This window comes from Myotis myotis, unplaced genomic scaffold (assembly GCF_014108235.1).
Source record: "Myotis myotis isolate mMyoMyo1 unplaced genomic scaffold, mMyoMyo1.p scaffold_m19_p_22, whole genome shotgun sequence".
Classification (NCBI taxonomy): Eukaryota; Metazoa; Chordata; class Mammalia; order Chiroptera; family Vespertilionidae; genus Myotis; species Myotis myotis.
This window is the reverse complement of record NW_023416327.1, coordinates 1,665,170-1,690,626: the sequence shown is the minus strand read 5'-3', so window position 1 is coordinate 1,690,626 and position 25,457 is coordinate 1,665,170. Positions and strand designations below refer to the sequence as shown.

Below are 25,457 nucleotides of genomic sequence, written 5' to 3'. Positions count from 1 at the left end.
AAGTAGTGCAGCTTCTGGCAGTACGAATACTTCACATTCTGCCACAACTCTTCACATGTTGGCTCCTCACAGAGATGGTAAATTCTGTATGTAGGACACCACACTTTGCTATTTGTGTAGTCCTAGAACTTTATCATTCATTTACATTCAGTGCAGTAAATACTTACGGAGCCTGTGGTAGGCATGGGAATAGAGGTGAGTAAGACGTGACCATGAATTTCAAGAAACTCACACTCTGACGTGAGCTTCAGATGCCGAGCACACACCTTCCACGTGGACGAAGGTTACACAGCGTGCTGCTGCGGTGCAGGGGGGTCCTCGGTCCCGCACGAAGGGTGCGGGGAAGGAGTCCTAGAGAGCCATTCCTGAGCTGAATCTTAAAGGAAAAATGAGTTACATGTGAAGGAGAACGGGTAGTTAGATGGGATGCCATTTCAGCCTTATGAAATAGTGTGAGGGGGAGTCAGACGCTGGAAGTAGTGTAATTTAGCTTGTTTGTTTTGTTCTCTGGGAAGTCACTGGAGGTGTAGGACAGTTAGCAGCGTAGTCGGTGTGGACAGAGGCCTGATGTGCTGAAGATCAGCTTGGTCTTTACCTGTGGGTCACCATTCCCCCAGGGTGTTCCAGGAAGTGCTTCTCAGAGGTGTGCTGTGTGTAGTGAGTGTGTCAAATGTTGTTTATTGAGTCATAGCTCACAGACAGTGACATACTACAGGCTACATAAAGTCAATTTTAAAAACCTTTTTAGCTTTCACTTCCTATTTTCCCAGTTTATTTGACCATGGAACCTCTTCCACAAAGCACTTACTAAGATCCCATGTAGCTCCATGGAGCACATTTAGGAAGTGTAACTGTACATGCAGGAGATATTAAAGGTCTTTATGTAAATTCTTGTTCTGTGTTCACGTTAACATTGAATTATGACATTCTGCTGTTATTTTAGAAGGCCTAATAGAAATATTTTTTCAAGTTATCAGTATAATTTGAGTAATTTTTTTATATTCTCACACTCTGACTTCATCTGCAGCATGATGAAAGCATTAGAAGGCACATGGAACAGATTGAACAAAGAAAAGAAAAAGCTGCTGAGTTGAGCAGTGGACGACACGCAAACACTGATTATGCTCCCAAACTGACCCCTTATGAGAGAAAGAAGCAGTGTTCTCTGTGCAATGTCCTGGTGGGTTGTCATTATCAATATTGTGAAGATAGAACTTATTACTAGAGTTTCAAGTATGAAAATGTACTCTCCCCGTTTTTTTTCTTCTTCACTTTTTTTTTAAATTAAATATTTATTATTCAGATTATTACAGTTGTTCCTCTTTTTTTCCCCCATAACTCCCCTCCACCCAGTTCCCACCCCACCCTCTGCCTTTACCCCCGCCCCCAACTGTCCTCATCCATAGGTGTACGATTTTTGTCCAGTCTCTTCCCCCATCCCCCACACCCCTTCCCCCACCCCCCCAAGAATAGTCAGTGCACTCCCTTTCTATGCCCCTGATTCTATTATATTCACCAGTTTATTCTGTTCATCAGATTATTTATTCACTTGATTTTTAGATTCACTTGTAGATAGATGTGTATTTGTTGTTCATAATTTGTATCTTTACCTTTTTCTTCCTCTTCCTCTTCTTAAAGGATACCTTTCAGCATTTCATATAATACTGGTTTGGTGGTGATGAACTCCTCTAGCTTTTTCTTATCTGTGAAGCTCTTTATCTGACCTTCAGTTCTGAATGATAGCTTTGCTGGGTAAAGTAACCTTGGTTGTAGGTTCTTCGCATTCATCACTTTGAATATTTCTTGCCACTCCCTTCTAGCCTGCATGGTTTCTGTTGAGAAATCAGCTGACAGTCGTATGGGTACTCCCTTGTAGGTAACTGAGTTTCTTTCTCTTGCTGCTTTTAAGATTCTGTCTTTGTGTTTTGCTCTTGGCATTTTAATTATGATGTGTCTTGGTGTGGTCCTCTTTGGATTCCTTTTGTTTGGGGTTCTCCGTGCTTCCTGGACTTGTAAGTCTATTTCTTTCACCAGGTGGGGGAAGTTTTCTGTCATTATTTCTTCAAATAGGTTTTCAGAATCTTGCTCTCTCTCTTCTTCCAGCACCCCCATAATTCAGATGTTGGTACGCTTAAAGCTGTCCCAGAGGCTCCTTACACTATCTTCATATTTTTGGATTCTTTTTTCTTTTTGTTTTTCCGGTTGGTTGTTTTTTGCTTCTTCATATTTCAAATCCTTGACTTGACTCTTGGGATCCTCTAGTCTGCTGTTGGGAGTCTGTATAATATTCTTTATTTCAGTCAGTGTATGCTTAATTTCTAGTTGGTCCTTTTTCATATCCTCGAGGGTCTCACTAGATTTATGGAGGGTCTCACTAAATTTATCGGCAGTTTCTAGAAGATTCTTTAGTAACCTTATAACTGTGGTTTTGAACTCTATATCCAGTAGTTTGCTTTCCTCCATTTCTGTCATTTGTGACCTTTTTTTTTGTCTCCTCATTTTGGCTGCTTTCCTGTATTGATAGAGTGGCTTTCTGTGCTAGGTGTCCTATAGGGCCCAGTGGCTCAGCCTCCCCAGTTACCTGAGGTGGACACTCTTGGTGCACCCCTTTGTGGGCTCTGTGCACAGTCTTGTAGTTAAGCCTTGATTGTTGTAGGTATCACTGGGAGGAATTGACCTCCAGGCCAATTGGCTGTGAGAATCAGCTGTGTCTGCAGTAGGAGAACTTCTGTGCTGGAGACACCCCTCCGGGGCAAGACTTGCTTCAGTGGGGCTCTGGTGCTCACTGAGTCTGCCCCCTGAGTGTGTCCCTTATGGATCTGAGGAGTTGTAATCTGGATGGTCCCACTCTGACCACTGGGTACACTGGCTCTTGGATCTCTAAGGAGGTGCTAATTTAGCCTCTGCCTGAGTCTACCCAGAAGGAGCTACAGAGAGATCTTCAGATTCTTCTTCTTTGTTTGGGGTTTGGAGGTGCCCAGATGAGGCCCAGCTGTGAAGCAATGCAAGCTGCTGTGGGGCCTTGGGCCTTCTTTTGGATGTTCTGGGTCTCTCTGACCCAGCTGCAGTTCGTTAGGTAATTTTAGATTGCAAAGGGCCATGCCATTCATATGCAAAAGCCTCTGCACACAGCTTGGGTGGGGCAGGGTCTCGGGATCAACAGGGCGGAGCAAACAGCTATGGCTGATCCTCAGCCTTGCCCTAAGAAGCCCCGGGTCTCAGTGTTCCTCGGTATTTGCTGCAAGTACCTCCAAGAGAAAGCCGCCCTCAAGTCCCACCCGATGCCAGACAGTCCAGCTTCTCCCCGTATGAGTCCCCAGAGACTCGCCCGAAACTGGAGTTCAGAGCAGTCGGGACCTTGAGACCCCCTCCTGATTGAAAAAGACAACCGTGTCCTCAGTTACAAGCCCTTTCTGTGTGTGCCTCCGTACCTCTGCACTTTACTTCCGCACCTCCTCTGAGTCTCAGTGTGCTTTTCTCTTTCCTTCTAGTTGTAGACTTTCCACTCAGCCAGCCTTCCTGTGGTTCTGGATGATGTCTGTTTTGTCTTTTAGTTGTGTTTTTGAAGTGGTTGTGGGAGGCAGCAATTTCCGGTGTTTACCTATGCCGACATCTTGGTTTCTCCCCCTACTCTCCCTGTTTTTTAAAACTCACACAAAGGCATCTACTGAATACCATGAATTTCTTTCCTCATTTTTACGCAAAGTGAGTAGTACAACATAGGGTGAGCACTTGGGAGCAGGAGTGCAGAGTGCCGAAGCAAAAGAAAACATTTGTAAGCCTAGTATGTAAATGCTAGAGTGATCTCAACTCACGTACAGTCTACTGAGTTGACTGTAACAGTAAGAATAGACGCACGTCTAGGCTAATGACGTTGCCTTGCTTTTGTGCTTGTAGATCTCTTCAGAGGTGTATCTGTTCAGCCACATTAAGGGAAGGAAGCACCAGCAAGCCGTGCGAGAGAGCAGCAGCATCCAAGGGAGAGAGCTCTCAGATGAGGAAGTGGTGAGCTCCACTTTTCATTTACACACCTTTATACTAAGAAGGCCATGTTCTGTGTAGTTCTGTGATTATTTAAAACTATATTAACACTTAGTAACTACTGTCATAGTATACAAATGTGTTATTTTAGTGTGCATATTAACACAAAACATAAAAATAAGAATTTAATACTGTTTTTAATATAATTCTAATATAAAATTGTGGTATTTTTATATTTTAACTAGAGGCCCGATGCACAAAATTCATGCAAGGGGCTCGGCCCTCACAGCCTTGGCTTTGTCCGGAAGGTTGTCCGGACTATCATTCAGCTGTTCGGCCATTTGGTTGATTTGCATATTACGCTTTTATTATTATAGATAATATAAGAAAAGAATTATTAGTGATGCTCTACATTTCTTGGAAAACAGTTGACAATAAAAATTTCCGCCCTATGCCCTGACCAGTTTGGCTAAGTGGCTAGAGCGTCGGCCTATGGACTCAAGGGTCCCAGCTTCGATTCTGGTCAAGGGCATGTACCTTGGTTGTGGGCACATCCCCAGTAGGGGGTGTGCAGGAGACAGCTGATGGATGTCTATCTCTCATGAATGTTTCTAACTCTCTATCCCTCTCCCTTCTTCTCTATAAAAAATCAATAAAATATATTAAAAAAAAAATTTCAGCCCTAGCCATTTTGGCTTAGTGGATAGAGCGTCGGCCTGAGGACTGAAGGGTCTTGGGTTTGATTCTGGTCAAGGGCGCATGCCTGGGTTGCATGCTTGATCCCCAGTGGAAAGCGTGCAGGAGGCAGCCAATCAGTGATTTTCTCTCATCATTGATGTTTCTATCTCTCTCTCCCTCTCTCTTCCTCTCTCAAAACAATTTTTTTCGTATAAAACTGTGAGATTTATATGATAGTATCTACACTAATAAAAGAGAAACATGCAAATTGGTGTCACTCTGCTACGCCCACCAGCCAATCAGGATGAGTATGCAAATTAACCTAACAAAGATGGCGGTTAATTTGCATATGCAGGTGTGGAGCAAAGACCAAAGGCTCCGGCTGGAGTGAAGACTGAAGAGGCTTGGCTTCTTCACTGCGGCCACATCAGGGAAGCCAAGCCTCACTGCGGCCGGAGGGGAGAAGCCAAGCCTCACTGCGGCCACAGCAGGGAAGCCAAGCCTCACTGTGGGCAGACAGGAGAAGCCTAGCCTCAAGGCTCGGCTTCTCCGCTGCGGCCAGGCCAAAGGCCTGGGTCCCAGGTGCCGGAGGAAAACCAGTGCCGGCAGCCAGGGGAAGGAAGGCCTATTGCGCGAATCTTCGTGCAACGGGCTTCTAGTATATAATAATATCCTAATTAAATGATAGTATATGATTTATAAATGTTTGGAAATGCATTATTTACATACCTATAATTATTATTGACCTGGAATTTAGATTTATGTAAGCATTTTAATAAATAATTTCTCCCTGCTGTTACTGAGACATGGGTGGCATTGCTGATCTTTGAATTTCTAGGGTGTTTTTTTTGTTGTTGTTGTTATAAAAAATTCCCAAAGATGAAAAGTTCATGTTTGTCTTGCATCTCTCTCTCTCTCTTTTTTAATATATTTTATTGATTTTTACAGAGAGTAAGGGAGAGGGATAGAGAGTTAGAAACATTGATCAGCTACCTCCTGCACACTCCCCACTGGGGATGTGCCTGCAACCTTCAGTCCTCAGGCCAAGGTACATGCCCTTGACCGGAATCGAACCTGGGACCCTTGAGTCCGCAGGCCGATGCTCTATCCACTGAGCCACACCAGTTAGAGCTGTCTTGCATCTCTTAACCTTATTGTGGTTCTTTGAGGGCCATAATTGATGTAGGTGCACATGTATGTTTAACCCTTTTCTTGAAGCGTAAGCATATATTAGAGTACACAGAACTCAAATGTATAGGTTAATGAATGTTTATATTTGATCCACTCGTATCAAGTTTTAGGTAATTTCATGCACCCCAGAAAGTTTCCTCATGTCTTGTCCTAGTCACACCCCCAGAAGGTAACTAACCAGTCTGTCAGTACTCGCACCGTCAATTAGTCTTGCCGGTCCTTGATGTGAGAGATGGTATCATGTAGTATGTACTTTTTGTGTCTGTCTTCTTGCACTCAACCTGAAGTCTTTGAGATGATCCCTAATGTTGATGTGAAGTTATATACAGTTCACTCTTTTTTTAATTTTTATTTATCTATTTATTTATTTATTTAAAATATATGTTTTTATTGATTCTTCACAGAGAGGAAGGGAGAGAGACAGAGAGTTAGAAACATCAATGAGAGAGAAACATCGATTAGCTGCCTCCTACACACCTCCTACTGGGGATGTGCCCGCAACCAAGGTACATGCCCTTGACCGGAATCGAACCTGGGACCTTTCAGTCCTCAGGCCAACACTCTATCCACTGAGCCACACCGGTTATGGCAGTGTACTCTTTTTCTTAGCTTTCTGTCAATGCCCTCCAAGCAAAGACCATGAGAAACAAAGGTATAGTTGAATAAAATTGGGTTTATTGATTTGTTAAAAAAGGGGGAAATGCCATGGGGTGTTATGGGGCTTCTCAATAAGATGTTAGAACGGACTTACAGGATTTGGGCCTGTGCCGGGTGATTTTGGGCAGGAGGGGCTGGTTCAAGGACATATGGCTTGCCCTGAATTGGATGAGGCCAGGAAGCAGGGGTAATTCTATCATTGGTTCTTAATGAATAGGTAGAAGGAATGAAGCTACTGTTTTCTCTTGAGTATCTGGATATGACCAATTTGGAGGGAAAATTGCAGTTGTTTGGGCTCACTTCTGTCTGACTTTGCCTCTCAAGCTTCAACCACTTTGACTTCTCCAAACCCGGTTCTGTCTCCTCAGCTCGGTAAGCCTGCTACTTGTGGGCTGCGCTGTTATCCTGTGCCCGAAGTTGGCACGAGCCCTCACGGAAAAGTCGAGAATGCATGTGGAGCTCCCTCATGTGCTGCCTCCCTTGTTCAGGGATCGTGATCTCCCAAGCTTGCTGTGTGGGCTGTTTTTTTTTTGTTTTTTTTTTTGTTTTGTTTTGTTTTTTTATTGCTTAAAGTATTACAAAGGGTATTACATATGTGTCCATTTTATCCCCCCGCCCTAGACAGTCCCCTAGCCTCCCCTATCCCCCAGTGTCTTATGTCCACTGGTTATGCTTATATGCATGCATACAAGTCCTTTAGTTGATCTCTTACCCCCCTACCTCCTGCCCCCCAACCCTCCCCGGCCTTCCCGCTGCAGTTTGACAATCTGTTTGAGGCAGCTCTGCCTCTGTATCTATTACTGTTCAAAAGTTTATAATGGTCTCTATTATCCATGAATGAGTGAGATCATGTGGTATTTTTCCTTCATTGACTGGCTTATTTCACTTAGCATAATGCTCTCCAGTTCCATCCATGACGTTGCAAATGGTAAGAGTTCCTTCCTTTTTAGAGCAGCATAGTATTCCATCGTGTAGATGTACCACAGTTTTCTAATCCATTCATCTACTGATGGGCACTTAGGCTGTTTCCAGATCTTAGCTATGGTGAATTGTGCTGCTATGAACATGGGGGTGCATATATCCTTTCTGATTGGTGTTTCTGGTTTCTTGGGATATATTCCTAGAAGTGGGATCACAGGGTCAAATGGGAGTTCCATTTTCAGTTTTTTAAGGAAACTCCATACTGTCTTCCATAGTGGCTGCACCAGTCTGCATTCCCACCAGCAGTGCACAAGTGTTCCTTTTTCTCCACATCCTCTCCAGCACTTGTCGTTTGTTGATTTGTTGATGATAGCCAGTCTGACAGGTGTGAGATGGTACCTCATTGTTGTTTTGATTTGCATCTCTCGGATGATTAGTGACTTTGAGCATGTTTTCATATGTCTCTTGGCTTTCTGAATGTCCTCTTTTGAAAGGTGTCTATTTAGGTCCTTTGCCCATTTTTTTATTGGATTGTTTATCTTCCTTTTGTTAAGTTGTATGAGTTCCCTATAAATTTTGGAGATTAGGCCCTTATCAGATATGACATTGGCAAATATGTTTTCCCACACAGTGGGTTTTCTCGTTGTTTTGTTGATGGTTTCTTTTGCTGTGCAGAAGCTTTTTATTTTGATGTAGTCCCATTTGTTCATTTTCTCTTTAGTTTCAAGTGCCCTAGGAGCTGTATCAGTGAAGAAATTGCTTCGGCATATGTCTGAGATTTTGTTGCCTTTGGATTCTTCTAAAATTTTTATGGTTTCCTGTCGTACGTTTAAGTCCTTTATCCATTTTGAGTTTATTTTTGTGTATGGTGTAAGTTGGTGGTCTAGTTTCATTTTCTTGCATATATCTGTCCAATTTTCCCAACACCATTTATTGAAGAGACTATCTTGGCTCCATTGTATGTTCTTGCCTCCTTTGTCAAATATTAATTGAGCATATTGGTTCGGGCCGATTTCTGGGCTCTCTATTCTATTCCATTGATCTATATGCCTATTCTTGTGCCAGTACCAGGCAGTTTTGAGAACAGTGGCTTTGTAATACAACTTGATATCTGGTATTGAGATCCCACCTACTTTGGTCTTTTTCAGGATTGCTGCAGCTATTCGGGGTCTTTTTTTATTCCAGATGAATTTTTGGAGAGTTCGTTCTAGATCTCTGAAGTATGCCGTTGGTATTTTAATGGGAAGTGCGTTGAATTTATAGATTACTTTGGGTAGTATGGACATTTTAATGATGTTGATTCTACCAATCCATGAACACAGTATGTTCTTCCATCTGTTTATGTCTTCCTCTATATCTTTTTTCAACGTCCTGTAGTTTTCTGAGTAGAGGTCTTTTACCTCTTTAGTTAAGTTTATTCCTAGGTAGCTTAATTTTTTTGGTGCGATGGTAAACGGGATTGTTTTTATAATCTCTCTTTCTGAAAGTTCACTATTGGTGTATAGAAATGTCTCGGATTTCTTGGGGTTAATTTTGTATCCTGCTACATTGCCAAATTCATGTATTGGCAAAGTCCAGTAGCTTTTTGATGGAGTCTCTAGGGTTTTGTATGTATAATATCATGTCGTCTGCAAATAAGGACAGTTTTACTTCCTCTTTTCCAATTTGGATGCCTTTTATTTCTTCTTCTTGCCGAATTGCAATGGCTAACACTTCCAGTACTATGTTGAACAGGAGTGGTGAGAGGGGGCATCCCTGTCTTGTTCCTGTTCTTAGGGGAAATGGTGTTAGTTTTTGTCCATTGAGTATGATGTTGGCTGTGGGCCTGTCATATATGGCTTTTATTATGTTGAGGTATGATCCTTCTACTCCCACCTTGCTGAGAGCTTTTATCAAAAATGGGTGTTGAATTTTGTCAAATGCTTTTTCTGCATCAATTGATATGACCATGTGGTTTTTTTCTTTCAATTTGTTTATGTGATGTATCACGTTTATTGATTTGCGGATATTGTACCATCCTTGCATCCCTGGGATAAATCCTACTTGGTCATGGTGTATGATCTTTCTGATGTACTGCTGGATCCGATTTGCTAAGATTTTGTTGAGGATTTTGGCATCTATGTTCATGAGGGATATTGGCCTGTAATTCTCTTTCATTGTGTTGTCTTTACCTGGTTTTGGTATTAGGGTGATGCTGGCTTCATAGAATGAGCTTGGAAGTGTTCCTTCCTCTTGAATTTTTTGTAGTAGTCTGAGGAGGATAGGTTTTAGTTCTTCCTTGAATGTTTTGTAAAACTCCCCTGTGAAGCCGTCTGGTCCTGGGCTTTTGTTTGCTGGAAGCTTTTTGATGACTGCTTCAATTTCTTCCATAGTTACTGGCCTGTTGAGATTTTTAGATTCTTCCTGATTGAGTTTTGGAATGTTGTATTTTTCTAGGAATTTGTCCATTTCCTCCAGGTTGTCTAGTTTGTTGGAGTAGAGCTGTCCATAGTATTTTTTAACAATCATTTGTATTTCTGTGGGGTCTGTTGTTATTTCGCCTCTATCGTTTCTGATTTTGTTTATTTGGGTCCTCTCTCTTTGCTTCTTGGTGAGTCTGGCTAGAGGTTTGTCAATCTTGTTTATCCTTTCAAAGAACCAGCTCTTGGTTTCATTGATTTTCTGTATTGTTTTTTTGGTCTCTATGTCATTTATTTCTGCTCTAATCTTTATTATCTCCTTCCTTCTGCTCACTCTGGGGTTTTCTTGTTGCTCTCTTTCTAATTCTTTGAGTTGTAGAGTTAGATGATTTACTACCATTTTTTCTTGTTTTTTGAGATAGGCCTGTAGAGCTATAAACTTCCCTCTCAGGACTGCTTTCATTGTGTCCCATAGGTTTTGGATTGTTGTGTTTTCATTGTCATTAGTTTCCAGGATGTTTCGAATTTCTTCTTTGATTTCATTGGTAACCCAATCAATATTTAATAGCATGCTATTCAGCTTCCAGGTGTTTGAGTATTTTGGGTTGTTTTTATTGTAGTTTATTTCTAATATTATGCCATCGTGGTCTGCGAAGACGCTTTTTATGATTTCAATTTTCTTGAATTTGGGGATACTTTGCTTGTGACCCAATATATGGTCTATTTTTGAATATGTTCCATGAGCACTTGAGAAGAACGTATATTCCCTGGCTTTGGGGTGAAGTGTTCTGAAGATGTCTATTAAGTCCATCTGATCTAGTGAGTCATTTAGGATTGCTGTATCTTTGCTGATTGTTTGTCTATAGGACTTATCCAGTGCTGTTAGTGGTGTATTAAAGTCCCCTACTATGATTGTATTGTTGTCGATCTCTCCTTTGATATCTTCCAGGAGTTTTTTTATGAATTTGGGTGCTCCTGCATTGGGTGCATATATGTTTACCAGGGTTATATCTTCTTGTTGTATTGATCCCTTTAGTATTATGAAGTGGCCTTCCTTATCTCTTGTTATGGCCTTCACTTTGAGGTCTATTTTGTCCGATATAAGTATTGCTACCCCAGCTTTCTTTTCCTTTCCATTTGCCTGAAAGATATTTTTCCATCCTTTCACTTTCAGTCTGTGTGGGTCCCTTCTAATGAGGTGGGTTTCTTGTAGACAGCAGATGTATGGGTCATGTTTTTTTTATCCATTCAGCCACTCGATGTCTTTTGTTTGGAGCATTTAGTCCATTTACGTTTAAAGTTATTATTGAAAGGTACTTGTTTGTAGCCATTTCTGTTTTTGTGTGGCTGTTTTCTTTCTGAGCTTTTTATTTCTTATTTTTATACCAGTCCCTTTAGCATTCCTTGCATTGCTGGCTTGGTGGTGATAAACTCCCTTAGCCTTTTTTTGTCTGTGAAGCTTCTTATTTCCCCTTCAAGTTTGAATGATAGCCTTGCTGGATAGAGTATTCTTGGATTCAGTCCTTTGCTTTGCATCACTTTGTAAATTTCCGTCCATTCTTTTCTGGCCTGATGTGTTTCTGTTGAGAAATCATTTGACAATCTAATGGGAGATCCCTTGTATGTAACTTTCCGTCTCTCTCTTGCAGCCTGTAAGATTCTCTCTTTGTCATGAACATTTGCCATGGTAATTATGATGTGTCTTGGTGTGGGTCTTTTCGGGTTCACCTTGTTTGGGACTCTCTGGGCTTGTGTGACTTTTTTCTTCCCCACCTCAGGGAAGTTTTCTGATATTATTTCTTCTAATAGGTTTTCTAATCCTTGTTCATCCTTCTGTTGATCTGGTACCCCTATTATTCGTATGTTGTTTCGTTTCATGTTGTCCCAAAGCTCCCTTAGGCTCTCCTCCTGTCTTTTCATTTTTTTCTCCAATTGCAGTACAATTTGGGTGTGTTTTGCTTACTTGTCTTCTAATTCACTAATTCGGTCCTCCGCTTCACCCAGTCTACTGTTGATACTTTCAATGGAGTTTTTCGTTGCAGCTATATCACTCTTCATTTCTTCTTGGGTCTTACTTAAGTTGTTGATTTTTTCATCTGTTTCTTCTAGCTTCTTCCATATGTTATCGATTTTTTCATCTGTTTCGTCTTGCTTCTTGCAGAGGTTGTCGATTTTTTCCTCCATCCGGTTTATGCACTCTAGGACCCTTATTCTGAATTCTTTCTCTGTCATGTTGCATGCCTCTGTATTACTTAGCTGCTTTTCTGGAGAGTCCTCCTTCTCTTTCCTTTGGGGGTTTCTTTGTCTACCCATGTTTGATCTCACTGACATATCTAGACGTTGAGTCGTTCAGTGGCTGCTCCCTTGGTGGCAGTGACTCCTTGGTCTGTGGTTGCTCTTCGGGCGGTTGCGGTAGCAGCTGCTCTTCAGTTGGCAGCAGCTCCTCTGGTGGGTGCTGTTCACAGCTGTGGTGGCTCTTCTGGCTGGTGGGGCGAGGTTTCACGTACAGCTGCTGTTCCTCAGCAGAGGGTGTGGTGCTCAGGAGGTTGCTGTTGCTTGGATCTGCTGCGTTGATTTAAAGGCACAAAATACAACACAACAAGGCACCACGTACCAGGCACTATACACAAATATATTCACGATATTAATAACCCCAAATAAAGGTGACCACCTGAATTAAGAGAATTAGGGGATAAGGAAGAAGGAAGAGAAAAAGATAAAAGAGAAAAAAGAAAAGAAAAGTAGGGACCAAAAAAAGGAGTGCAAAAATGAAATTGGGAAAAAGGAGGCGGGAAAATAAAAGCGAGATAAGAAAAGAAAAGAAAAAAAAAGAGCGAAAAGAGAGAATGAAGTGGAAGAGGGGAAGAGACTTTTTTATATGAGGAGAATACTCCTATAGAACAGCCATTAATCCTAACAAATTCCAGCAACAGCTCCCTGGAGATGAATGCAAACTAGAAACAACCAATAATATAACGATGAAAATAGAATGGAGAACACTAATCTGTGGGCTGTTTTTTACTGCCCTCAAAGAGATGTTCTGTATATTTTGTGCGGCTTTTGGAGTTGAAAGATTAGTCTAGTATAAGCATGTCCTGTATAAGCTCCACTCATGCTACGTGCCCTGAAAGGAGCAACATTTTTATCTTTTCTGCCATTGTTTTACTGTACCTTTTCTATGTTTAGATACACAAACTTGCCAATGTGCTACAGTTGCCAGAGTATTCAGTGCAGTCGCGTGTGCACAGACCAGCCTGGGAGCAGGAGGCTGTTCCTGCGGCCAGCGGCGTGGCAGCTGCATCACCAGGTGTGAGTGAGTCACTCTGTGAGTTTCGCACAGCAGTGACGTCGGCTCACGATGCATTTCTCAGAACCTATCACCTTCATTAAGCGATTCTTTGACTGTAATTATTTTTAGTTATAGCCCCTTCTTCATGAACTCAAGTGTGCAATATAGCACATGACTTATCTGACCTAGAAAGGCAGTTTTATCTTTCTCACAGGGAAGTTTCATTTTTAATCAGTGGGGTATCTATAGTAAACATACTTGTCCTACTTAAAGTTATTACTTGTCATCTGTGATGTCTTTATATTTTGTACATCTGGTCTGTGACCCTTCTTTGACATACAAGACTTTATTTATACCACCTCTGATCTAATAAAGTTGTACCTTTGACCTTATGCATTTGACATGTCAGCTAACTTACTCTTGATCTTTGACACACTTTGTTTTAAGCCTGTTAAACATAATAGGCAGCTGCCCCACAAGAAAGGCTTAGTGTTTCTACTTTTTATTTTAATTTGATCAGGAAATGTTTTGTTTCTTGAGCCTTCACAAAAAAAGGTCTGATGTTTTTCTCTTTCATCATCTTAGAATCCAAATGATAAAAGTATGTGATTTTTAAAGGTCAAAACAAATGGGTGCTAGTTTAAATACATTCCTATATTTAATTTTTTTGTGTACAATGCTAGAGAAATGATGAAATTTATTTTAATTAAACCTCAGGTTTCTTTGTAGTTTGGATTTAGTTCATCTAAAGAAGCTGATAATGCTTTTCATGGAAGTTGTGTGAAGTACATTTAATTCTATATAGAGAATAAAGTAAAAAAGTTTTTGTGTGTTTTTTAAATTTGAGTTTATGTATTTCTGTTTGTTGTGACTCCTTGGCTTTAAAAGCATATAAATTATACAAGTTCTGTTTGTTTGCCTGTGTTCATAAATATAGAGAAAATAATTATTTAATTCATGGAAAGTATGAAAAGGAGTTTCCTGAAGGATCTTAAATTAACTATAACTTCTTGGATGTTTGTTTTTTTTTTAATTAAATCTTTATTGTTCAGATTATTACATTTGTTCCTCTTTTTCCCCCCATAGCTCCCCTCTTCCCAGTTCCCGCCCCACCCTCCGCCCTCACTCCCCACCCACTGTCCTCATCCATAGGTGCACAATTTTTGTCCAGTCTCTTCCCGCATCTCCCACACCCCTTTTCCCCCCAAGAATAGTCAGTCCATTCCCTTTCTATGTCCCTGATTCTATTATAATCAACAGTTCATTCTGTTCATCAGATTATTTATTCACTTGATTCTTAGATTCACTTGTTGATAGATGCATGTTTGTTGTTCATAATTTGTATCTTTACCTTTTTCTTCCTCTTCCTCTTCTTAAAGGATACCTTTCAGCATTTCATATAATCCTGGTTTGGTGGTGATGAACTCCTTTAGCTTTTCCTTATCTGTGAAGCTCTTTATCTGACCTTCAATTCTGAATGATAGCTTTGCTGGATAAAGTAATCTTGGTTGTAGGTTCTTGGCATTCATCACTTTGAATATTTCTTGCCACTCCCTTCTGGCCTGCAAAGTTTCTGTTGAGAAATCAGCTGACAGTCGTATGGGTATTCCCTTGTAGGTAACTGAGTTTCTTTCTCTTGCTGCTTTTAAGATTCTCTCTTTGTCTTTTGCTCTTGGCATTTTAATTATGATGTGTCTTGGTGTGGTCCTCTTTGGATTCCTTTTGTTTGGGGTTCTCTGCGCTTCCTGGACTTGTAAGTCTATTTCTTTCACCAGGTGGGGGAAGTTTTCTGTCATTATTTCTTCAAATAGGTTTTCAATATCTTGCTCTCTCTCATCTTCTGGCACCCCTATAATTCTGATGTTGGTACGCTTGAAGCTGTCCCAGAGGCTCCTTACACTATCTTCGTATTTTCGGATTCTTTTTTCATTTTGCTTTTCTGGTTGGGTGTTTTTTGCTTCTTCACATTTCAAATCTTTGACTTGATTCTTGCGTTCCTCTGGTCTGCTGTTGGGAGTCTGTATAGTATTCGTTATTTCATTCTGTGTATGCTTAATTTCTAGTTGGTTCTTTATCACAACATCGAGGGTCTCATTAGATTTCTTGAGGATCTCACTACATTTATCGGCCGCTTCTAGACAGTTCTTAAGAGACCTTAAAAGTGTGGTTCTGAACTCAATATCCTCCAGTGACAGTTTTGTCCTGTTTCTTTGTCTCTGCATTTTTTATGCTTTCTTGGTGCACCCCCTAGTGGTCTTTGTGCGCTGTCTTGTTGTAGTTAAGCCTTGATTGTTGATGGCAATACCGGGGGTGATTTGACCTCCAGGCTAACTGGCTATGAGAGTCTGCTGTGTCTGCAGTGGGAGAGCTTCTGTGCTGGATCTCTAGGGCGGTGCTAATCTAGCCTTTGCCTGAGGCTATCCGGCAAATGGCTCTGTGCAGGGCTTGGGCGGGGCGGGTCCCCGGGGATCTACAGGGTGGGCCAGAGAGAGCAGTTATGGCTGCTCTCAGTTCCGTCCCTAGGGGCTCTGCCTCACAGAGTCCCAGCAACCGCTGCAAACCTCAGAGAGAAAGCTGCCTTCGAGTTCCGACCGAAGCCAGACAGTCCCGCTTCTCCCGTTTGAGTCTGGGTCCCTAGAGACTCTCCCGGATCTGGAGCTCAGAGTCTGAAACTCCCTCCCAATTGAAAACAACAACCGCGCCCTCCGCCGCCAGCCCGCTCCGCACGCACTCCGCACCTGAGTATTTCACTTCAGCACTGCGCCTCCTCTGAGTCTGGGTATGATATTCTCTTTCCTCTTAGTTGTAGAAGTTCTGCTCAGCCAGCCTTCCTGTGGTTCTGGATGATGTCCGTTCCGTCTTTTAGTTGTTTTTTGAAGTGGTTGTTTGAGGCAGCAATCTCTGGCGTTAACCTATGCCGCCATCTTGGTTTCTACTTCTTGGATGTTTACAACTAAGTGTGGTTTTACAAATCCCAAATTAGTATACAACTTTGAAAAATTATGCTAATTAGGTGATTGAAGAAAAAAAGTAATTTTAAATTTGTAAAACCGTAAAGACATCCCTGTATTCAGTGAAATAGTAAGTTGATCTCTTTGGCCAAAGTGTGTCGAGCATTGAAGTGGAAGAGGTAATGATGGCTCCCGGAGTGGTAGCAGTCTGGGATGTAACAGATAATTCCTACAGATGCTTTCTTTTTTAAAATACGTATTTTATTGATTTATTTTTAGTATATTTTTCTTGATTTCAGAGAGGAAAGGAGAGAGACAGGGAGAGGGAGATAGAAACATCAGTGATGAGCGAGAATGATTGATCAGCTTGCCTCCTGCACGCCCCCTGCTGGGAATGGAGCCAGCAGTCTCTTGGTGTGCTATGATGCCCACCCGAACCACGCTGGCCAGGGCTACAGTGTTTTTCTTATTTTCCTTTTTTCATCTCCAAATTTCTTCGGCTGAAAAGAGATAAAATTTACTTAAACCTCCTCTTCGTCTTTATTCTAACCTAGTAACCTCCATAAGGTTGGAAAAGGGACTGTCTTTATATTCTGGAGTGAATGCTATAATGAGAATCTTCCAGACTTGATTCTTTACATGCTAAAGGACAAGATAAATGGTAGTTCAGTTGGAGTGTCTTCCCACTACGCCAGGGTTGTGGGTTCAATCTCTGGTCAGGGCACATACAAGAAGCAACCAATGAATGCATCAATGGGTGGAACAATGGATCGATATCGCTCCATCTCTCTAAAAATCAGTATGTAAAAAATTTTTAAATCTCAGACTATGAGCTTGGTTTATATACCTGTTGTCTTGCTGCATATATCTGTTATGCATATCTAAAGTTGACTGTTATAGAGAGCATTTTCTTGTATTTATCAGAACAAATTCTAATCACCTGTCTGTCTACCTGGGCTGAGTTGGGCAAAATGCTAATAAGAAAGGTAAGATAGCCCTAGCTAGTTTGGCTCAGTGGATAGAGCGTCAGCCTGTGGACTGAAGGGTCCCAGGTTCAATTCTGGTCAAGGGCACATGCCTAGGTTGTGGGCTTGATCCCCAGTAGCGGGCGTGCAGGAGGCAGCCGCTCCATGATTCTCTCATCATGGATGTTTCTATCTCTCTTTCCCTCTCCCTTCCTCTCTGAAATCAATAAAGATATATTTTAAAAAAGAAAAGAAAAAGGTAAGATAGATCATTTGCAATTTTAATTAATTTACAGGGATTTATAAATGGCTTTTATCAAGGAAGTTCCCTTCGATCCCTAGTTTTGTAAGATCTTAAAAATAATAAACAGGTATTGATTTTTATTGAATTTTTTCTGTATCTTATGAAAAGGTTGATTTATCCTTTAATTTTTTAATGTGATGTATTACATTCATGGCTTTTCTGATAAACTTATTTTGGTCATGATTTTAAAACACAGTTGTATTCGTTATGCAAATATTTAGGATTTTCCTAATTTTTCTTTCTCTATTAATATTATATTAGTTTAATAATATAAACTGACTAGTTTTTCCTATTTTTAAAAAAATTCCTGGGTAGCCCTGATCGATTTGGCTCAGTGGATAGAGCATCAGCCTGCGGACTCAGGGGTCCCAGGTTCGATTCCAGTCAAGGGCATGTACCTTGGTTGCGGGCACATATCCAGTGGGGGGTGTGCAAGAGGCAGCTGATCGAGGTTTCTCTCTCATTGATGTTTCTAACTCTCTATCCTTCTCCCTTCCTCTCTGTAAAAAATCAATAAAATATATATTTTTTAAAAAATTCCTGGGTAGCATAAAATAGAAATGATCTCTCTGAAGGGTTTGTTTAATCTGTCTTTATATAAAATTGTAATTTCCTGGTATGTGCTTTTTGGGGACATTGTCTTTCTGACTTTTATTTGTAGTAAAATACATATAACTTGAAATTTCTCATTTAAACCATTTTAAAGTGTACAGTTCAGTGGCATTACGTAAATTCACCTTGTTATGCTGCCATCACCCATATCCATCCACAGAGATCTTTCCTCACAAAAGGACAAGATAAACAATAATTCCCATTTTCCTCCCCCCGCCCCAGAGCCTGGCAGGCACTACTCTACTCTCTGTCTCTGGATTTGACTACTCGGAACACCGCCCATCAGTCGAATACTACATTGTTTCTTGCTTTGTGAATGGCTTATTTCCCTTGTCGCAGTGTTCAGCCATGTTGGAGCCTGTGTTAGATTTTTTTTAAGGGCTGAATAATATTTCATTGCCTGATATTCCAATACCATATTTTGTTTATCCATTCATTTGTTGAACACTTGGTTTGCTTCCACTTTTTGGCTGTTGCAAATAATACTGCTGTGGACATGAATGTTCAGATATCTGTTTGAGTGCTTGTTTTCAAGTATTGGGATATATACTCAGAAGTAGATTTCTGGATCATATGGTCATTCTGTTTTTAATTTATGAGGAACATTACATTGTTTTCCACAGCAGCTGCACCATTTTACTTTGCATCGCCATGCACAAGGGTCCAAATCTCTCCACATCCTTGCCAACAGCGTTATTTTATGTCTGTTTGATAGTAGCCATCCTTCTGGGTTGGTCAGATTTTAAATTAGTAATTAATCTCTTTGAGTGTATTTCAGTTTTCTGATTTATTACATCTGTTTTGGTAAATTTTCTAGGAAATTATGTTTTCTTCATAAGTTTTCAAAAGTCTTACCAAAAATATTTTCCATAGTATTCTCTGTGATTTCTAAAGACTTCTCTGTGGTTTTTTATTTTACACATTTTTTTGTGCCTTTATTTTTTTGTGATCATTCTTGCAAGATGTTTGTTAGTATTTCAAAAGATTTGGGTTTTGGTTTTGTCAATCCTATCTATTGCTTTTTAATTTTTTATTTCATTAATGTTATTTCTTGGTTTTAATATTTCCTTTTTACTTCTTCCTGGGAGATTATTTTGCCATTCTTTTAGGCAAATGCTTGCCTCCTTAATTTTCAGCCTTTTTCTAATGTTAAGTGCATAAAGATATTAATTTCTAAGGTCTTCTTTCACGCAGAGTATTTTCATTATTATTCATTATTTATATTTTATTTCCCTTATATTTTTTTCTTTGACCCATTAGTTGTTTAGAAGGTTGATTTGAAATTTCCAAACAGAAGTTTTATCTATTGATTTCTAACTTAATTGCAATAAGAGCAAGAGAATATAGTCTGAAATTCTTTGCAATCTGTCTTAGTATAGCACATGATCAGTTTTTTAAATGTTCTATCTGCTTGAAGAGAATGTATATTTTCCAGTTACTCTATCAAGCACATTAATTATGATATTATAATATTCTGTATCCATAGTGATTTTTGTCTGTTTATTCTTACAGTTACTGATGGAGGGTATTAAAATATGCTATTTGTTTCTTCTTGTTTTGTCCATTCCTGCTTATTTATTTTGAGGTTATATTATTAAGAGCATATCAGTTTAAAACTGTGCTGCCCTGGCCAGTTTGGGTGAGTGGACTGAAGGGTCACTGGTCCAATTCTGGTCACGGGCAGGTACCGTGGCTGCAGGCTGGATCCCCAGCCCCAGGTGGGGCACATGCAGGGGGCAACCCGTTGATGTGTCTCTCACTCTGTCTCTCTCTTCCCTTCCACTCCCTAAAAATCAATGGGAAAAGTATTCCCAGTGAGAATTAACAAAAAATATATGAAGTAATATATGAAGTAATATATCTTCTGCCCTTGCTAGTGTTGCTAAGTGGTTAGAGCGCTAACCCGGTCAGCAAAGGGTCTCAGATTCGATTCCCCGTCAAGGGCACATACCCGGGTTGCAGGTTCAATCCCTGGCCCCGATCAGGTCATGTCAGAAGGCAACTGATCGATGTGTCTCTCTCACATCAATGTCTCTCTCTCTCTCTCTCTCTCTCTCTCGCCCTCTCACCTCCTGCCTCCCTCTCTCCCACTCCCTCTAAAAATCAGTGGGAAAAAAAATATCATTTTGTGAGTATTAACCAAAAAATAAAGATAAAATTGTGTGTCTTCCTAGTGAATTCAGCCTTTTGCTATGTGGAATGACTCTTTTTAGCGTGAGTAATATTATAAATCAATAGTTTTCCTTTTTTTCTGCTGCTGCTTTTTGTTTTTAGCATAAAATTCATAACAAATTCACCCAAATAAATTGGGGTATTTTTTTCTAACTGAAAAATTTTCTTACATAAAATCTGTTTTGTTTGACAGTAGTATAGATACAATATCCCTGCTTTTTAAGTTTCCATTGTGCCACCTTGCTTTTACAAAAGACCTACATTAAGTATTTTGTTCCTACTTTTAAGTATTTTGGTAAAATTCTTTATAAATACCTCAGAGCACTAGGTGTATATGCTAGTATATTGTTAGTAGAAAAATAGTAAAACAATGATTTATGTACCCAACGCTCAGGCTAGAGAGAATCTCCTGCAGGAAATTCTGGAGTTTCTTTGTTTTTATATACTTTTGTTGTGAAAAATGTTTTCACTGGGTACAGATGTGTAGGTTGACAATTATTATCTTCAAGAATTGAGTGGGTAGTTTTTGTTTTTTGCTTCCATCATAATAGGGTAAGTTTGTTCCTCTTCATTCTTTCTCAGAATTGCCTTGACTATTCCTCTGCTTCTCAGTTGGCACATGACCTTTGCAATTAATTTATGTAGCTAAGAAACTTCTGTTTGAATTTTTATTGGGATTGCATTGAAATTATAAATTAAATTTAGATTGAATGAATAAGAGTAGATATATTTTAAGTATTAATTCTTTCCATACAGCAACATGTTGGTCTACTCAAGTCTTGGTTGGATTTGTGTGTGTGTGTGTGTGTGTGTGTGTGTGTATCATTTAGTAAAGTGTATAGTTTTCTTCATTTAGTTGCTAAACATTTTTTACAGACTATTCTTACTTTAAATAATGGGTTTTAAAGGTATTCTGAGTTTCACTTTCTATTTCCTTTTAAACAAAGAGATATTTCTAAGGTTATAGATTAGAAGGGTGGCGATGCCTTTTGTTTTGTTTTATGTGTATGAGTGAACATGTTTAAAAGTGACTCATGGATTTGACTTAGGTCTTGCGTAGGGGCCAGGCTGGTCTTCTGTGCATTGCTCAATTTTGAAATACGTGCTGCCAAAATGAGTACTATTCTTTGTTTTTAATTTCAACTTTTATTGCGTTGTGGTCAGAGAATATGGCTAGATAGGTTGTACTTTGGGGAATTTATTGATTTTCTTTATAGCTTAGTACATTATACAATTTTAAGAATATGTTTTCTCTCTGGGTATGTATCATATATTAGATCAGTTTTGTTCATTGTTACACAAATGTTTTTACTCTTTTAATGCTTTTTTGTGCTCATTAATATCCTTTTCTCAAAAATGGAAAGACTGCTAACATATTGTTATTATTTGCATGTATTTCTTTTTTTATTTCTTGGTTATATATATTACATAGTTTTATCATGATCATATTTACATATTTTATCCTACTAATGAATTTTATCTTCTAAGAATATGAAACATCTCTCTTTTCTCTCTAATGTCTCTCTCTTTGAATATTACTTTTGTATGGTACCAACATTGCAAACTTCATTTTGGTTAGTGATGCCTGATATGTCCTCTTCCTTCTCTCCCTTTCTCTGCTGTCCCTTTCATAGTTTTATTTTTGCATCTAGTTTTATCCCTAAAAATATTTTTTTATTTTAGTTATTTTCTATTCTATAAAAAAAGTACATTGCTATATGTAATCAATCAGCTTATATTCTGAGCTTTGCTTTGAGTTATATGTTAGACCTCAGATTAGATCAGAAAGGAACATCAGAATCTGCAGACATCTTTACCTCATTTATCATTTCACCCATCAGAAAACTGATGGAGTATTTGTAATTGTCACTGAGTGACAGGGGGACAGATGGTAGACCATCGTCTTTATCAGAAGATGGCCTCTTCTCTTTGCATGGCGTCTGTTTCACAGTATTTCATTAGCTTCACTTTCTCATCTGTCATTCCCAGCAATACAATCCGTAGATTATAATATATAAAAACATAAGTGTATCTCCTACACCTATAGAAAGAGAACTTAGCACAGTTGAATCCTCTGTATAATTAAAATAGCCGGTAAAGTTTGAAAAGTTGTTGTTACATGTGTTTAATTTTTCAAAATGATGCTGTCGCACAAAGGGCCTGTTTTGATAAGAAGCATTATGTTTCAGATTGTCTCAAATTTGCTGTTTGATGAAATTTTAAATTTTATCTAAATATAATAGAACTCTCAAACTTTTTATTTTATTTTTTAAGCATTTCTTCAGCACCTGCGTGTTCATTCTGCATTCATCCAGGTGCCTGAAAAACACAGATGATAAAACTGCCACATGAGCTACCTCTTCAGTTTGTGCTATCTCTGGTAAATTCATAGTTTCACGAGTCTCTGAACACTCTCTTTAAATATAAATGGACTAAGTTTTATATATGGTGGTTTTATTTTTGAGTCGTGTTTGGATAATATATGTAGATACTTTATTTGATATGGCTAATGCCATCCAGCAGACCAGTAATTACACACCAGAGTTCCTCTTGTCTGTCTGGAGGACAATCTGCTGGAATCGTTTTATGAAGGGTTGATATCAACCACAATAATCATTTACCACACATGCTCTTGGCCTTATTCTGAGTAACTGTGACATCCAGAGGTTCGTCCCTCTTTAACTCACGCAGTTATCACAAGCCCTTGGCACGTAGTAAGTTGAGAAAGTACAGAATGATGATGAGAGAAAAATGAGTTTCCCAAAAGAGGGCTAAAACCCTGCACTGCTTTCTCATCTGATTAGTAACTCGGCATCCGCCCTGCTCCTGAGAGTGAACTCGCCTCCAGAGAAATAAGCCTCTTGAGCGTAACACACCACCTTTTAATTTTCAAGTAAAAATATACTTGTTATTATTGTAATGAAGCTTTGGTCCTTTTTTCAAAGGAGATCTTTAAACCCTTTTGATCTAGGAAGAATAGCATCCTTAACAATTCTCAGTCCGTATTATAGTACTTCAAAATAATGGGAAGCAGATTATTTCCTTTGACATATCCATGTGCCACATTTTATGAAATGTGTTTATTCTGAGGTAACACTTGAGAGAGCTCTAAAATGGAAGTAATCTTGTATTGTGTCATTTATATTTCCCTATATATCCTATTTTTAGAACTTTTACATTCCTTCCCAAAGATCATGAACCTGTCTGTAGCTTAATTTTTTCATGTCTCTTTTACAAAATCAGGAATTATGAGAACCTTTAGGAGGAGTTAGATAGAATACCAGGATCATAAACCTCAGTATTTAATATAGTAAATGATGTTAGAAAGGCCAGAGCTTTGGTCTAGTATGCCATAAAAGGTAATTAAAAGAATAAGAGGGGTATAAACTCTGATGAGATCATGTCTGTATAGTATTCGTTTCCTTACATACATTTATTAGTATTTCATATTGTAGCAATGATGCTTAAATGAGAAGTCACAATTGTGACTTAAAAACCAGACTTCACATTTTTTAGTGTACGAGTGTGGAATTAGCCATCCTTAATTACCTTTTGGTGTTTTCACATTGATTCTTAGAATGTTATAAAGAGGGCTCTTTAGAATTTATTGTCTAATGCATTTATTTTACTAGTGAGGGAACGGAGGCCCAGAGAAGTCACTCTGTCATGAGTTGCAGAATTTATCCTGGTGTAGACACTTTGACTTACAGTTCAGTGTTATTTCTAACTGGAGGCACAATGCACAAAATTCATGCAAGAGTAGGCCCTCCTTCCCCTGGGTGCCGGCACCGGCTTCCCTCTGGCACCCAGGACCCAGGCTTCCCTCACAGCCCCAGCTTCGTCTGGAAGGATGTCCGGTCTAATTAGCATATTATGCTTTTATGATTATAGATGTGTCAATCTGTGCTTCTATGCCTATAAGAAAACTGTCTGCTCTTTTTTTTTATGCGGGGGAGGGGAGGGAGATAATTTTTATTTCATCTTGTGTTACTTTGCAACTAATCCAGCACTTAAGTGAATAGGTAACATTCCTCAAAACTGTCTGCTCTTAATGCTTATGTAGAGTGAACAGTGTCAGGTGGAATGGCCAAATAAGATATATATCTACACTAATAAAAGACAAAGATGCTAATTGACCGTACCTTCGCTACACCCACCAACCAATCAGAAGAGTATGCAAATTAACCCAACAAAGATGGTGGTTAATTTGCATACACAGGCGCCCAGTGAAGACTGAAGACAGTGTAGAAGGAAGCCAAGCACTGCAAAAGGGAGCCAAGTGGCAGAGAAGGGAACGGATCGGAGGTAGCAGAGATGGGAGCGGAGCTGAGGCATTGGACACGGGAGGGAGCAAATGGCGGACACGGGAGGGAGGCGAAGCAGAGGACATGGGAGGGAGCGAGGTGGCGGGAAGGGAGGGAGCCCGCCTCAGTGGGCTTCGCTCCCTTCTCTGCTTCGCTCCGGACTCAGGAAGGGCTATTCTTGCAGGAATAGGCCCGAGGAAGCCCCATTCTTGCAGGAATCTTCCTGCAACAGGCCTCTAGTCTATATAATAAAAGCCTAAGCGACCATTATGGCAGAACAACCAGAACGACCGGTTGCTATGATGCACACTGACCACCAGGGGGCAGACACTCAATGCAGGAGCTTCCCCTGATGGTCAGTGCGCTCCCACAGGGGGAGCACCACTCAGCCAGAAGTCGGGCTCACGGCTGGCAAGCGCAGCGCTAAGGAGTGGCAAGCCCAGTGGTAAGGAGCGAGCAGACAGATGGTTAGGAGCGAGGGGTCCCAGATTGCGAGAAGGCGCAGGCCAGGCGGAGGGACCCCCCTCCCCCACGCACACCAATTTCGTGCATCGGGCCTCTAGTATATACATATTTATGTGTGTATATGTGTGCGCGCGCGCGTGTGTGTGTGTGTGTGTGTGTGTGTAGTAGTGGGGTTACGTTGCTTAATAAAATGATACAGGTTTAAGGTGTACAGTTCTGTAATATATCATCTGTATATTGTATTGAGTGTTTGCCACCTCAAGTCATGTCACTTCCATTACCATTTATTTCCCCTTTAATAAGAGCCTTCCAGCTTGTTGGTAGGAGAGCAAGACTCTGTGAAGACAGGAGTGTGTGTGTTTTCAAATGGTATTAGGAAGGAAGGAGATCCAGGGCCTTTTGGATGATTTTTGGTCCTGATTGATTTATATTTGGAAAAAGACTAAGAGTATATTTTGCTTTTCCTTGTGCTTGTGGCATATTAATTAGAATTTTGGGTAAATACAAAAAGATGAGTGTATTTTTACAGTTATACCCATTCTTCCACAGCACAAGTAAGCCTAGAGCT

General features: G+C 40.0%; 1 protein-coding gene across 9 annotated transcripts in view; it reads left to right on the top strand.

The window, feature by feature from the left end:
• Positions 1-25,457, top strand: part of SCAPER (S-phase cyclin A associated protein in the ER) — a 165,864-nt gene that overhangs the window by 50,883 nt on the left and 89,524 nt on the right. For 8 of the 9 annotated variants that reach the window (XM_036355330.1, XM_036355336.1, XM_036355333.1 and 5 more), the window contains 2 exons: positions 1,028-1,180; positions 3,898-4,005. In XM_036355330.1, the coding sequence (XP_036211223.1) occupies positions 1,028-1,180; positions 3,898-4,005 (261 nt within the window). The remainder of the gene's footprint in view (positions 1-1,027; positions 1,181-3,897; positions 4,006-25,457) is intronic. The other variant, XM_036355332.1, reaches the window with a different exon arrangement.